This window comes from Aptenodytes patagonicus, chromosome 10 (assembly GCF_965638725.1).
Source record: "Aptenodytes patagonicus chromosome 10, bAptPat1.pri.cur, whole genome shotgun sequence".
NCBI lineage: Eukaryota > Metazoa > Chordata > Aves > Sphenisciformes > Spheniscidae > Aptenodytes > Aptenodytes patagonicus.
Genome location: NC_134958.1, coordinates 22322567 through 22337225, shown reverse-complemented (window position 1 = coordinate 22337225; position 14659 = coordinate 22322567). Strand labels below are relative to the sequence as shown.

Below are 14659 nucleotides of genomic sequence, written 5' to 3'. Positions count from 1 at the left end.
AGCAAATGGCAAAGCTGGGGGTGAAAACGCATCGCACGGACCACGTAGCGATGCCAGGGCCGGATCCTGCGCAGGTCTGAAGGGTGTTGGGGCTTCTCTGGAGCCCCGGGGCAATTTGGTCCATCAATTTTGGACCTCGCGTCCTCATCGCATTTAAGCTGTGCCATGGTACCCGCCTCTGCACGCCCCATTACGGGTTTCTATTAGGCTGGGCATAAAGCAGCCGCCGCGGCCACAGAAAAGGAAGCAATAAAGCTCAGTGGATTGGAGGAATTAAAACAGCTGGAGGAAAAAAAAATAGCTTTTCTGTATTTTTATGGTCGGTTTTTTATTGCTAATTTTCTTCCTGCTTTGCAGCCTGAATCGCAGGGAGAGGGACCGGGTTGAAGGTGGGGTTCGGGCGGCCGCTGGCGGGGAAAGAGCTGGGTGTTTGGGCAGCGCAGGGCCCCTCCACCTCCTCCCTCCCAGCTATTTAATAAGCAGAATTGAGGTTTAACGACCTGTTATTTTTAAAGCCAGATGGCTTAAAGTACAGGAAGATATTAGGACCACGAGGGCTGGGTTTGAATTCATCCAAGGGCTCCATTTATCAATACAAAGGGCTGGAGGAGGAGAGCAGCTGCCTTTTTTTTTTTTTTCCTGGAGCCGAAAGGTATGAGCTGGAGGTGCCTGGGCTCTCCAGCATAATGCAGCGGTAATAGGAGAGAATTTGCTAAATGGATTTGGGATTGAGCAATCAGGTCGAAGCTGGTGCATCCAGGCTGCTCCGGTGAGCGCTGCCCCCAGCAAGGCGATGGGATGCTGTCCCCCCTCCAGCCCCTGTGCCAACCCGAAACAGCCGGGGACCAGGGGTGCGGGCACCGATGGAAAAGCTCCTCCACGGGCACAACACAAGAAATTATTGGTACAACCAGGCTATGGATAAAACCCGCTGCTCCCAGCAATGCGTACATTGGAAGAGAGATTAACATTTGGGATTTATGCCAGTTTTTCACCGTTACGAGGCAGGGTGCGTGCCTTCGTGGAGGCTGGCGGGGCGATGCAGCCGGCAGGGTGCCGGCGTGGCATTGCTGGCTGCTCTCATGGGTTCTTACCTGGCAATAAAATGGGTGCACGGGGGCTGCCCGCAGCTCTTCGCCCCTCTCGAGCGTGCTGGCGGCGGCGGGGTCCAGGCTGGGGAGGGCATCGCTGCCTGACGGGGTCAGGAACGCCGCCGGTCTCTGGGGAGGGAGAGGCAATGGTCTGTAGGATGGATGGATGCGATGACAGGGGCAAGGAGGGGGCACCTGGACTGAGCAGCCCCCGCTGCACGTCCCCTGTCCCGCCATCCACGTCCCCAATATGCCTCCAGGACCGGCGTGATGGGAAAGAGCTGTGGGTTGGCCACACTCATCTCATCTTTGCGAGGTGCAAGGGGAGCTTTGGGCAGAGAGAGGATCCCCGGGGAACCAGCGCTGGACCGACAAGGCAAGGAGGAAGAGGAGGAGGAGGCAGTTCTTCGTATTGAAGCCTGTGTTGGTGGAAATAGCAGGTCTGCGCCCAGCTCAGCCCATCTCTCCCCTTCCCTGGGCGGGCAGGAGATGGGTACCCAGGTCCTGCGGGTGCAAAGGGATGCGAAAAGCCACTTTGCCGCCTGGCGCTGCCCCGGCTTTGGTGCCTGCCGGATAAGGCACCTCCGGCACACCGGCAGCCCCTGCCAGACCCCCTGCCAGACACTGCCGGCAGCAGTAATGTGATTTCCCTGCCCCTCATTTCCCGCGCCAGGCTCTGCGCGCCCTGCTCTCCTCCCGCCAGCCTGGCTTTTATAGACTCCCTTCTAATCTGGTTAGAGGGGGAAGTCGGATCTAATGGAATAAACGATGGAGTCCGCGCGCTCCTCGCTGCCGCCTGCGATGGCAAGGTCACGAACAGGGACCCTCGCCCTGTCCTGGCCATCCCGGCTCCCAGTATCGGGGCAGGTTTGGGCGACGGGGACCTGCCTTGCCACTGGGATCCTTGCATCAAGGCATGGCACCCCGGCACCCACCTATTTCACCGCCCGAGAGCCGGTGACTGTGAGCCGGCAAATCCTCGGCTCCCCCCCGCCTCCCCACCTCGCAGATGCTCTCTTCGCTTCGCCGGCCGAGCAATCAGGCTGGGTGCCCTCTCCAAATTGGCTGTGGGCACGGGCAGCGGCGAAGTGGCCCTCGCTGTGTATTACTCCGTGCCTGCGCCCGGCCTCACCTCGTTAGTGCGGCTAACGAGGGCAGTGAGCATCCCCCCCCCTCTGCGGCAGGGCGGGGGGGACGAGGAGGTGTCCGGAGGCGTCCCCGTGCCCTTCCCCATCGCTGCCTCATTAACACCATCAGCATCATCGTCCCCTGTGCCGCCGCATTTCATTACGCCGCCGGCCCCGACCTCAACCAAGCTCTTCCAGCATCAAAGCCGGGGTGAAGATGCCTCCCGCCCCGCCGCTCTCCCCCCTCCCCGGGGACCGGCATCATGCAAAATGCAACAGTTTAGGCTCAGCCTGCAATTACCGGGGCCGGCGTACAGCTGCTGCCCGCCGCGCCGGAGCGATGGCCAGCCTGGTCCCGCCACCGTTGCCCATTGGAGAGCCGCTTGCCGGAGCGCACGTGCTCTTAATTCAATTAGCGTTGCCCTGAACGCTCCCCCGGGACCGGCGGACGGAAACCAACAAATTCTCCTTAACAAAGACATTCCCTGCTTTTTTTTTTTCCCCCGGTTCCTCGCTGGCTCGGCTCTCCCCAGCTAAAGACGCTCCCGGCCGGCCGGCAGCGATGCCGTAAAGCCTCTTGTAATCCGCCGTGTGATAAGGGGAATGGGTGATATGGTTGATGGACAGGTGTCAGTCAAGAGCTGGCAAGCAGGAGCTCAGCTGCCAGCAGTTCGGCTGTGCCAAAAGCCCTCAGCCAGCTCACCGAGAGAAGCTGCTCAGCAGGGAAGGGCGATGTTTCCCCAAAACAAGCCTTTCACCAGCTTCTGCATCCCCCGCAATGTCGTCTGGGGATAAAACCCCATTTTCGGTGCTCGGGGAGGACAAACCTGGCCAGGCAGGCTGAAATAACGGGAAACCCATGGCGATTCCCCCCTTCCCAACCAATTGTAAACCCATTTTTTTGCCAGCCCAAAAGGGGTCTGATCGCCGGGCTGGCACGGTGACAATTTACACCCCGGCGCTGTGACAATTTACGCCAGGCGCCGATCTGCTTCTGGTTTTAAATGGCAGCAATTACATAAATTAAGGCTGTTTAAGCAATGATATAGCCAGCCTGTTGATTTTTTTTTTTTTTTTTCCCTTGCCTGGAAAAAAACAGCACTAGCTTTTCCCTTTTTTTTCAGAGGCTGTCACCGCGTGCCGGCGCGTCCCCAGACCCCATTTCGGGTGACATGACTAAGGGCGCTCCGCAAAGCGGGTGGCAGAGGCTTGAGGTGACCCCGAAGGTCCCAAGTGCTGAGTTAATGCGCTGAGCAAGGTGGGGTCGTGCCAAAACGAAGCGTAAAACAGGGCTGGTTAATAAATGGGGGCGATGAATAAATCCTTTAGGAATAAAGACGCCTCCGGTGTGTGTTTTCCAGCCCTTGGATGGGGCGCAGCGTCCCCCGGGGATGTGGGGGACGGCACCCTGCTGACCCTGCACATGGATTTGCCACCAGCTGCTGCACGGTCAAACACATCTCTCCTGGGCGAGACACCAAATTCGGGGTGGAAAAAGGAAGAACGGAGGGAAAACAGGAGCCCTGCCTTGAGCCACAAGCCCGTACGGAGGTGGATGAAGTCGGCTGCAGGTTTTCCCCCTGCAACAGTTTTTCGAAGACAGCCGTTAATTTGCTAAAACGCCAGCGTTTTGCTGAAGTCTTTGATTTCTTTGTCTCCCTGAGATGATCAAAGTCTTTTGTTCTCGTTTGGGCTCCAAAGAGAGAGTGCAGGGAGACGAAGGCAGGGGGGAAATGGGCTGGGTGGGGGCAAACCCGGGGGTCTCGGTGCCTTTGGGGGGGGGGGTGTGAGGGGTGCCGGGGACGGGGGGGGGGGGGGGCTGCCCTTTCCCTGGGATACCACGACTCCCGTTTGCTCATCCCTAGTGTCAGGGCTCTTGGCTTTTAATAAAGCACCTGCTCCAAACCCCCTTCCCTGTGGCTATTACAAACGTAGCAGGGTTTTGAGAGCCTGCAGAAATACCGGGGGATGAGTCCTATTTATGGGGAACCCCTTATCCCTAGAAAACCCTGGTGCTGAAGACATTTTCCCAGCACGGAGGGTCGATGTGAGCATCCGAAGCCAAGCTTGGGAGCATCCAGACCCCCGGTAGGAGTCGGTGACATCCCCGCAGAGGCCACGGAGCAGGCGGGATTTACGCCCAGCTCCGAGTGCGCCGGGGAGTACAGATGGCCCAGGGTTTATTTAGCTGCTGTTTGTTATAAAAAGCCCAGCCAATCTAGGATATGCACTTTCAGCTCTCTACATTAAAATTAAAAAAAAAATAAGAAAAGAAAGGAGACGAGCTCGGTGAGTCTGTTCTCCTTTGCCATCTGGCTGGGGAGAGCTGTGAGGCGAGAGAGCACGGGGCAGGACGGGCAGGGATGCTGCGGCTCCTCGCACCCCCGGGACGGGCAGGGATGCTGCGGCTCCTCGCACCCCAGGGACGGGCAGGGATGCTGCGGCTCCTCGCACCCCCGGGACGGGCAGGGATGCCGCAGATCTTCGCACCCCCAAGAACAACCCCGGTACGGAGGTTGCCCTGATGCCTCGCTGGGTCAGTACGGGTCCTGTATTGACTGTCTTTGCCTCTTGGCCCCGGTTTGGCCACTTCTTGCTGTCCCAAAGCCGAGCTCAGGACTAATCCATGAGCCGAAGAATTGGAAATCCAGCCTTCAAGCATCCCTTGAAGCCTGGGGCTGCCAAAAGGGGGAGAGAAGAGGCTCTGCTCCTGCAACCACGGCAGCATCTCCCCTGCCCGCCGGGCTGCAGTTTTGGGGTGCTGGGGATCACAGCCAGCCGTCTGGGGCATCTTCCTTGGAAAATCCTGACCTCCAGGCAAGAAATAAGGGCCTCAGCAAAGCCGGGAGGAGCCAAACCTGCCCTCACCCTGCTCGGTAGCAACTCGCTCATTGATTTGCATCACTCCCGGTCCGTCTGCCCGGGCTGCCGCCGGATAAATTAACCAGACGTGGAGCCCAAGGCCGGCTCTGGCTCTCCTGTTTTTTGTTTCTGCTCCCAGCTCTTACATATATTAAGGAAGGCAGGGCTGGAGGGGGGGAAAGGGAGAGGTTGGGGAAGAGGAGAAAAAAAAATTACAGCTCCCAGATCAAAACAATAATCAGCTAAATGAATTCCGCAGCATTTTCCCGCATGACTGCGAGTGATAATTTAGTGCAGCAGCCAGCTGGAAGCAAAAGGATTAATTCTGCACTTAGTGACACCCATGTGAATAATTCATCACACGCAGACCCCTTTTCGCTGACCCCCCTGGGCAATCACTCCAAAGACCCCCACCAGCCGGCCCCGGCCCACCGCGGCTCCCCTGGGGACGGGGGGGATGCAGTCGCCAGCGCAGCATCCAGACCTGTCCCAAATTCACTTTATGGATAGGATTTTTTTTTGCAGATGGGAGCAGAGGCTGGCGGCTGCAGTAATTAGATCAATCGGGCTCACGGCCGCATCCTAACCTGCCCGAGGGCTGGTCCTGGAGCCAAGGGCAAGCGGGGTTCCCTCCTCCCCGGGAAAAGCCAAATTCCCTCCCTGCTGTGACATCCCTGGGGACCACAAATGCTGAAGGATGAAGACAGCTGGACATTTGTCACCGTGGTTAACCAGCCTGGTCCTTCTCCGCACGAAGGCGGCGAACAGCCTCTCCCAAATACCCTGCCTGTGCCCTGCCTGCCCCCCCTGCCTCCAACCGGGATTTCCTGGGAATATGAGCACGTGCCAAGAGCCCTGGGAAAGCGATGGATGCGCGAGGGCAAGAACGACGCTGCTTTTTCCAGCTGCCCGGTGGCGCAATCCAGAGCCCTGAGACAACAGGCACAAGGGATAAAACCCGGATCCAGCCCAGCTGATCCCCGCCTGAGAGTTTCGGAGAGAGGGTGGCAGCTCTAAAGAGCCATCTCCTGCCCTGTCCCCATCCCCCCTTGCCTCGGGGTTCGCCATCCCCAGCGTCTCACCTCCGATCGAAGGAGCTGCAGGCAGAGCCCCACGGTCGGGATGGCCCCAGACGTGGTTTTGAGGTCCGTGCCCTGGGGAGAAAGAGGAAGGGTCACAGCCCGCGCTGGCCTCTGGGTTTCTACCGGGACTCTGGTGGCTTTGGCATCAGCCAGATGACATCCAGGGGGTCCGGGGCTGCGGTTCGGAGCAGGGACCCCGGCTTCCCGTGGGATCCTCGGGAGCTCTGCACCAGGCTGCCCACCCAGACGCGGAGATCCCTCCCACCACGCCAGCAGCTATACCATCACCTGTAGGTACCATCACCGTGCCACCTGCCCAGCATCACCCCGCAGCCCCCGGCTCACCTGCACGGCGAGGCTGTCCACACGCATCCCGCCGCTCTGCGCCGTCAGCTCCCGGAAAACGCGGTTGGTGAGGGGCAGCACCGAGTATCCCACGGGAACGAGGGTGCCCGGAGCATCCCACACTGGGGAAGGGGTGAGAGCAGCCGGCTGGGGGCACGGCAGCTCAGGACCTGCCCCCGGCCAAACCCAGGGACGAGGGAGAACATCCTCGGTGGGGTCCCCAGACTCACTGGCTTTGTGCGGATAATATTCGATCGCCAGGGCAGTGTCTTCAGAGAAGATGGTGGCCACGTCTCGGCCTTGGAAGAGGAAGGAGGTGTCCCAGGTCGGCTGCTCTGGGGGCCCGGCTGGTCGGGACATCTTAGGAGACAACGGGAAAATTATCCTTCAGATACCTTCTCTCTCTACAGATAAATAAGCAGACAGATAGGAGGGAGAGGAGAGGTGGGGGTAAAGAAAAGCACAACCTGTGCAGCTGCATCCCACCCCTGGCTCAAAAGCAACCCCAAATCCCAGTTGCTTGAACAGGTTTTCACTGGGTCTTCGAGCTTGGCTGCTTCTGTCTGGCTAATCCCTGCCAGCATCTTCCCCTCGCAGAGCCAGAGGAGGAAAACGGCACATGGATCAACTACCCCATGCTTAAAAACACGATGGGAAGAGCCTGGAGGATGAGCTGTGCTGACTCCAGGGTAAGCCTTTTGATATCTGTTGTGCAACCTGGTGCTCACACTTGGGAAAGGGTTTTGTGACGATATACGGACCCCGAAAGCCTGCTTGCAGGGGGGGGTCCTTATATCATCGCAAAACCCTTTCCCAAGCGTGAGGTCCGGGTCGCCCGATAGATATCGAACAGCGGGCAACATGTTTATCCCCAGAGCCACGATCTGTCGTTGGAAATGGCATCGGTCCATCCCCGCCAGCAGCTGCTCCCCTTTGCCTTTGGAGAGCCCCGCCAGCTCTCCAAAGGTCAGCCTTAACACCGGCTGCCCAGCGCCAAGAAAGTATTGACAGCGGCTCCTTTTTAATGCTGTTACTCCATCCCCTCGGCCAGCATCACTCAGCGGGGACGAGAAGCCGATCGGCTTTTCTGCATCAGCACATTTCTGCTTCGTCGGGGAGGGTGGGAGGAGGAGAAGGGGGGTCTCCCTCTGCTCACGTTTGGGGATGCTAATGGGCATTACGCACCTCGGAGACCCGCAGCGGTGCATTACTTAGCCCTGGGGGCTGTTAGCAAGGGGAGAGCGAGGCTGGGATGCTTCAGAGCCCGAAAACACCTCCACGATGGGCTGCATCAGGCAAGCGCTGTTAGTGCTGGCTCAGCACCGGGCTGGGTCTCTCAGCCAGGAATTTGTCAGAGGCTCCCCAGCATCAGCTGGGATTTTTAGCTGGGATGCAGCTTGCTTTGACTGCAGGGAGCCCAGTCTGTGCCTGTAAGTCCTTAGGGAAAACCCGCACGGACTGGGGCAGCTCCCAGCAGCTGGATCCGGCTCAGCATCCTCCAGCCGCTCCTTTCGTTTCCCAGCCTGCATCCCAGCCCACGGGGCTGTTTCATCAGCCTCAGAAAGCCGAATTTGGGGGGGAAATCTCCTAAAAACCACTGAATGCCGCCTCCAGTTACTTTTCCTGGCATCGACCTGTACAAGGCGCTGCGAGATGGTGCCGTTTTAGACTCAGCGGGGAAGGGAAGAGTCAAACGTGGGAGCATATTGTTAATTTGACCCCATTTGTCAGAGGTCCCAAGCCCACATGGCTCCTCTCGCCGGGACAGGGATGGGAGATGATGTTCCTGAATTCCCCCCCTGATTTTGGGGGTTGGGGGCGGGGGGCAGGAGCGCTCGCCAGGGCCAGGCTGTTTCCCACCGGCTCAGCGGGACAGATGGATGCTCTGCGCCGGGGCGTCAGAGCCGATGCACTGATCTGGGCAGACGTCTTGGCACAACAACCGCCCCTGCCCAGGGCCACCTGGAGAAACACAACAAAGGGGACAAGGAGGAGGAGGAGGAAGGAGACGCCTTCATCCTCCTTGGATACCCCAGCTCGTCTCCCGTACAAAGGCTGGTTCAAAGGCAGCATCATTGGCACGAGCAGAGGCAGAGGTGGCCAAGCGCACAAGCATCTCTCCTGCCTTCCCAAGGGATGGGGCCATCCCCTGGTCCTCACAGCTGCCTGTCTGGAGGGTGCAGACCCCGGAATAGAGCGAGAAGCTCCAGATACGTGGGTTAAACTGGAGGGTCCCTAAGGGAAAGAGCCCAAAAGGAGATTTATCTTAGAAGGGACCAACATCACGAAGGCTTGAGCTTGGTGGCGGGAGGGCAGACATGGCGTGGCTTTCTGTAGGAGGCACAGCCCGGTGCCCATCCACCCCATGGATTTGCCATTGCCACCAGCGTGTCCAAACACATCCCTTTTGTTGAGAAAGGGGCTGTTGGCCCAAGGAGAGCACCCAAGGAGAGCACGCAACCTTCTCGCAGGCGGCTCTGTGCAGGTCTCAGCTAACTCCTGGCCAGGAAGACCAGGTGTCCAGGAGCCCCGGCCAGGCAGGGAAGGGTTAACCACCCAAGAACCCAAAAAAACCCCTAAGTAAGAGGGGTGCCCTGCTGAAGGTGAACCCAAGTGCCGTTGTCTGCAGACGCTGATGGGAACCGACAGGCGAGAGGACACGCTGGGCTGGCGGAATTATCGAATCCGATTAGCCTGCCCAGGAGTTCGCTCCGGGAAAGCCATTAACCTCTGGAACCGGAGCAGCAATGTTCCCTCCGCCTCCTCCTCCTCCTCCTCCTCCTCCTCCTCCCAGCCTTGCCCTAACCTTTCCTCCCAGGCATTAGGAGTTCATCCTCCCTGGGAAGGAACCGCGTCCTACAGGTGGGGAAACTGAGGCAGGAGACAGGGGGAGAGAGCGGATGGGGGTTATGCAGCTCCCCAGGGCACCCTGTCTGTGCATCCCCAGGGAGAGCATCCTTGGTGACGTGCAAAGCCAGACAGCCATGTGGGCGTGGAGAGGAGGAGGAGGAGGAGGAGGAGGAGGAGGAGGAGGAGGAGGAGGAGGAGGCGGCAGCAGCATGCACGCAGGCCAGATGGCCAGGTTTAATCACTCGTCCTCCCGCATCGGGCTCCCATGGCTCTGCGCTGGCACCGCTGCCTGTGCCAGGGCTGTGGGGCTCAGCTTGGGCTCACCCAGTGCCCGGCTCCCACGAGTTCACAGGGGTTTGTGTGTGTATTTATCCATATAAATCTGAAGGAAATGGATTTTGACTGCCTTTAGAGGAGAGAAATATCCCTGCTCTGGCTGGGAAACTGCAGCCTCGGGGTGCTGCATCCTGGAGCAGAGGTGTGTGTGGGGGGAGATAATGCAGGGGCAAGCGCACGGGGATTTCTTTCCTAATATCTGCTCCGGAGCCAGCGTGGGCAGCCCGTACCCCAGACCCATTGCCATGGTGGGGCTGGGGGTGCTGGGTCCCAGGGGGGCCCAAAGCGGGTGCAGACCCAAAGCAGAGGGTCCCTGGCTCTCCCCCCCGCTTCTCACCTGCAAAGAACAACCCAGAGAGGCGGAGGGGGGGGCAATAAAACAACAATTATTGTAATGAATGAAATGCACTAGCGATTTTTATGATCATTCACCGCCTTGTGGGTGACTTGGCATTTGGCTGGCCTCCTCTAAGTAATATTTTATTTATGGGCTCCCCGAACGTGTTGATACAGGGTGTTTCGTTCCGAGACGATCAAAATTCAACGCACGGGGGGGAGAAGGACCGAGACGGAGAAACGTGTGCTCCGCCGGCGTTCTGGACCAGCTGGATCCATCTTTTGGGGGCAGCTGGACATCTGCCTTTGCCACACTTTCGGCTGGCGCTTTTCGGAGGTGAAGGGATGGAGCAGCTCTGGTATTGAGAGGCGGCAGCTTCACGCCGGCTTCTGGCTTGGCTGCCCCATCACACCTCCTCCCTGCCCCAGCATCCCTCCAGTCCCCTGCCTCTCCCTCCCTGCCAATTTTTGGCAGGGCTCAGGAACAAAAGCGGGGCCCTCCTCCTGCTCGCCGATGATGCCGCGTGCCGAAAGCATATGTTTCCCTGGCAACAGCTATTTTGAAGATGTGCGTCGCTAGCTCTCCCAGCAGTACTTGAGCCCCCGGGAGGAGAAGGTCTCTGCCTTCGAGAGGCGGCACTCAAGCCGGAGGCGCGAGCGGAGCAGGGGGAAAATCGAAGGACAAAGGCACAAACGAGGAGCTGCCTGTGGGTTTCTGCAGGCAGGGCGAGGCGGATGTGGGGATCGCGTCTTTGGTGCTCAAAGCATCGCTTTGCCCCTAAAGCTTTTCCCTGCACGGGGTGCTCAGCTCCCCTGCCAAGGGAGGGATGCTCACCGGTACCCAAGCGGGACGGATGCTGCCGGACCCGTGCATCCCTGCGGATGTGCTCGGCCTCGTACCTGCGGGCAGCCGTGGTTGGCAGCTCGGGCGATGCTGAAGGCTGCTGCCGGAGGGTCCGGGAATGTGATGGTGGTGGGGCTGATGCCAGGCCAGGCGATGGGATGCTTCTCCATGCGGTGCCTGAGAGGTGATGGAAAGGGGGAGAGTCAGCACGTGCGGAGTCTTGTCTGCTCCTGGCAAGCCAAGCGCCGCAGGAGGGGGTGATGGCACCAGGGGTGCTCAGGTTGTCCCAAGCCCAGCACCCCCCGCCCATGACACCAACAGCCCCCCATGGCCATAACTCACTCGTACTCCCGAACGTTGGTCACAACTCTGGCCACCGCGACGAGGGCCCCGAGGGGGGTGGCCAGGGGGGCTGACAGCCCCCGCAGCAGCACCTGGGAGGTGGGGAGCCCATGGTGAGGGCTCAGCAGATGGGGCGGGGGAAACAAGCCGCCCTAAATCAGCATCAACAGTCACTGGAGCAGGAGACAACTTGCAGCAGCGTCCTCCCTGACTCGAGATGCTCTGGTCTGTCCCGGACCCCGCCACCTCCTGTCCCCAGGGCCACCTCTCACCTCCAAGGCCACGTAGCTCAATCCATCGCAGCGAGGGATGAAGCTCCCTTTGCGGATGATGGTGACGTGCAGGACCGTCCCCGCGGGGTCCCGCGTCCTCGGCTGTTTGCGGAGGAGAGCGAACCGTGGGAGGAGGAAGGGTCAAGGCTACCAAACGCGGGTGCTGCGCGCGCAGGCAGCCCATCGCTGACAATAAAGCACCAACTGACAATTAAAACTCACTGTCCCCCCGAGCCTTGCCAGAAAAGATCAATATAATAAATCCTTCCGCATTTAAATATTGAATCGCTCCCAATCTCTTTGCAGGGAAGAGGAAAGTCATTTCTGCCAGCCAGAGCATAGGGGAGGCTGCTCTGGGGGAAGTATTGAGTGAGTTTGCCAGGTCTCAGCTGTACAGGGAGCCATCAGCCAAGTCCCTGGGACTGTTAATGTGTTGGGCCGGAGAAATCCCCACCGAGGGGCTTCGGAAGCGGCTTCTCTCTGGGGCTGGGTACCTGCCTGCATTAATTAATGCACAGCGGCCCCTGTTTAACGAATGCTCTGACGTATGGCCCAGCCCCGCATCTCCTTCCCCAGGATGCTGAGGGCGAAAGCACTTCCCAGCTTGCGATCCCATCGCTTTTCCTCCATGTTTTCCCACCGGAGGGAGATGAAAAAAAGCCCAGCACAACGCCTGCCTTGTTCCCACCTCGCGGGAAGCTCACAAGCCTCTTTGAGCACCTTCCCCAACTTGCCAAATTCGGTTTTCCCACCGGGATTATGCCGTTACACAAGGCTCCCTTTGCCCACAACCCCCAGCTACAGCCCTGGGGTGAAAATCAAAGTTATCAGCAGGAATAAGCAGCGGGATGGAGGGGCAGGCGCCCTACTTACCAGCACCAGCCTGCAGTGGTGGGGCTGGAAGGGCTGGAGGTGCCGCACCGGCAGCTGGAAGGTCCCCAACGCCTCCTTGGTGGCTTTGTCTGCCACGGTGAGAGTCAGGGCTGGAAGGGAGAGGGTCAGCCATCAGGATGAGCTGGGCTGGCCGCGGGGTTTGGGGAAGGGGAGAGCAGGCGAAGGGATGGGGAGAGGTTTGGGGGAAGGTCTGGGTGAAGAAGGGACAGAAGCGATGGGGGGATTGATTCACTTTCAGCAGCCCCTTCCTCGCAGGTCATGGTGGGGTGGACAGGGGCAGGATTTACACCCATCCTGGGTTTACAGGCACACCCACACACATGCATCTCAAGGAGCCATCAAGAGCATGTCCCAGACATCCCCAAGAAAGCGAAGCCCGTGAGCAGCTGGCACCAATGCAGCTCAGATTCCCATTTAAGAAGCCGGGATTTCCCGCTTATCCATCTAATCCACCTCCCTGTCTCCAGCCCACCTCGCTCAGCTGCCGGGGTGCGATCCTGCCCTGAGCCCTCCCTGCCCCGGGGTCAGCCAGCAGCCCACGGGTGGGTTTTGCAGACACTTGCCACCACAGACATCTGCCCTCTCGGGGGTGCCCAGTCTCCATCTGACTCCCGGCACAGCAGCATCACCCCCACGGGCGCTGGCACCCCCAGCTCTTCCCTTAATTTAAAGCAAAGCTGCAATTTAGTTGACAAGCAGGAGCAGGAGCCTTTTATCAAAAAAAAGGAGCTGATGGAAGGGAAAAACGCCCTCTCTTTATGCTGCCATCAAGACTTGGGCTTCCCTTCCCCCAGCTTAATGACTGTGCCGAGGCACCCGCCTTAACTCCTGCTTGGCCAACCTGGCGATGCCACAGGTCTTGCATGTCCCCAAAACGAAGATGATGGACCAGGCAAGTGCGTGGACCACGCTTTCCCGAGCTCGTGCTTTTCAGCAAGTGCTCGATTTATATGGAGATTTTCTTTTCCTCCCAGCCCCTTGTAGAAAGAGCACCAGGGAAAATGTTCTGGGGTCGAGCGAGAGACAAGTGGCCTTTCTGCTCGTCATCACCAATGATAGATCACGCTCGGCAGTCCCACCGATGGAAACCATATTTCTGGGCAAGAAAAGGATGGAAACCGTATTTCTGGGCAAGAAAAGGTGCGAGCTGCACCTGGAAATGACAGCTCCGGTCTGAACATCTGGGGGACGAACATCTCTGAACATCTGGGGGATGCTGGGAAGCGGACGAGCGGGGCCGGAGGTCCCATCGGGTCTCCCCGCGTCTCTCCCGGTACCGCCCGGGGCAGGTCCAAAGTACATCAAAAGCTCCTCAATTTCATTTAGGTCAGGGTCGAATGGGATTAGGCACGATGTGAAGATTGGTTCCCACAGTTTGTTTTGCAAGGGTCTGATTATAATCAAATCCCGGCCCCTAATGCCATGAGTCTTATTACAATTACAGACTTAGCAGCCCTGCGCGGGGAGGAACAGCATCATGATGTGGGTCCAACCGATACAAGGTGTCAGGGTTGGGATGGCAGTGGGGAAAGATTTGGGGTGCTCTCCCCTGATGCCGGTTCCCATGGGACGCTTTGGAGGACGCCCAGCGCTCGGCACCGTCGCTTGCCTCATCCTGCAGCACCGTATCTGGGGACATGTCCCTCCCGGTCCTACCCTGAAGCCACCACAGCCACGCAGGGCTCAGGGCATGGCTCGTCCCCATCGCGGTCGCCCTCTGCCTGGGTGCTGCTCGGGGTCCTTCAGAGCCCGGGCTCCCTAATATCCCAAAATTAACCCTTTGAGGAGATGAGTCCCATGTCCTGGTCCCCAGCATCCCTGTCCCCATGGTCCTCCGATGCTCTCACCTGCCCAGCCCGCATCTTCAGCATCCATTTCCACTGTCACCTCCTCCTCCCAGGTGGGTGTGTGGGTGGGCACCGAGGATGCATGGGTCACCTCCGGCTTCTGCTCATCCTCTCTGCTGGTCTTACTGGGAGGAAAAGGGAGGCGAAACAGGCCGGTTACTGGGTGAGGAAGGGGAATGTGTCAGCAGGGAGCTGGGCCTGGGAGAGGGATGAGCACCGTCCCCGCTCGGTGCAGCTAACAGCGGCCAGCCCATGTTCCCACCACCCTTAGCAAAGCTCTGGCCCTGCTCTGGGGGGGCTGTGCTGGGGGTCCAGGGCTGGTTTTGCTCCCGTCTGCCAGATCCTGCCGAGCCCTCAGTGGTAGGGTTTGCAGCCCCTTTTATCCAAAAGGCTATTTCAGGCCCCGGAGGCTAATTATCTGGCTGTATTGA

At 59.0% G+C, this 14659-nt stretch overlaps 1 protein-coding gene across 1 annotated transcript in view; it reads right to left on the bottom strand.

Moving 5' to 3' along the window:
* Positions 1 to 14659, bottom strand: part of CCDC33 (coiled-coil domain containing 33) — a 45334-nt gene that overhangs the window by 12798 nt on the left and 17877 nt on the right. Inside the window, 9 exon segments of the mRNA XM_076348677.1 lie at positions 1095 to 1220; positions 6163 to 6234; positions 6508 to 6629; positions 6738 to 6867; positions 10930 to 11050; positions 11216 to 11307; positions 11488 to 11589; positions 12361 to 12470; positions 14229 to 14353. Coding sequence (XP_076204792.1) covers positions 1095 to 1220; positions 6163 to 6234; positions 6508 to 6629; positions 6738 to 6867; positions 10930 to 11050; positions 11216 to 11307; positions 11488 to 11589; positions 12361 to 12470; positions 14229 to 14353 — 1000 coding nt within the window.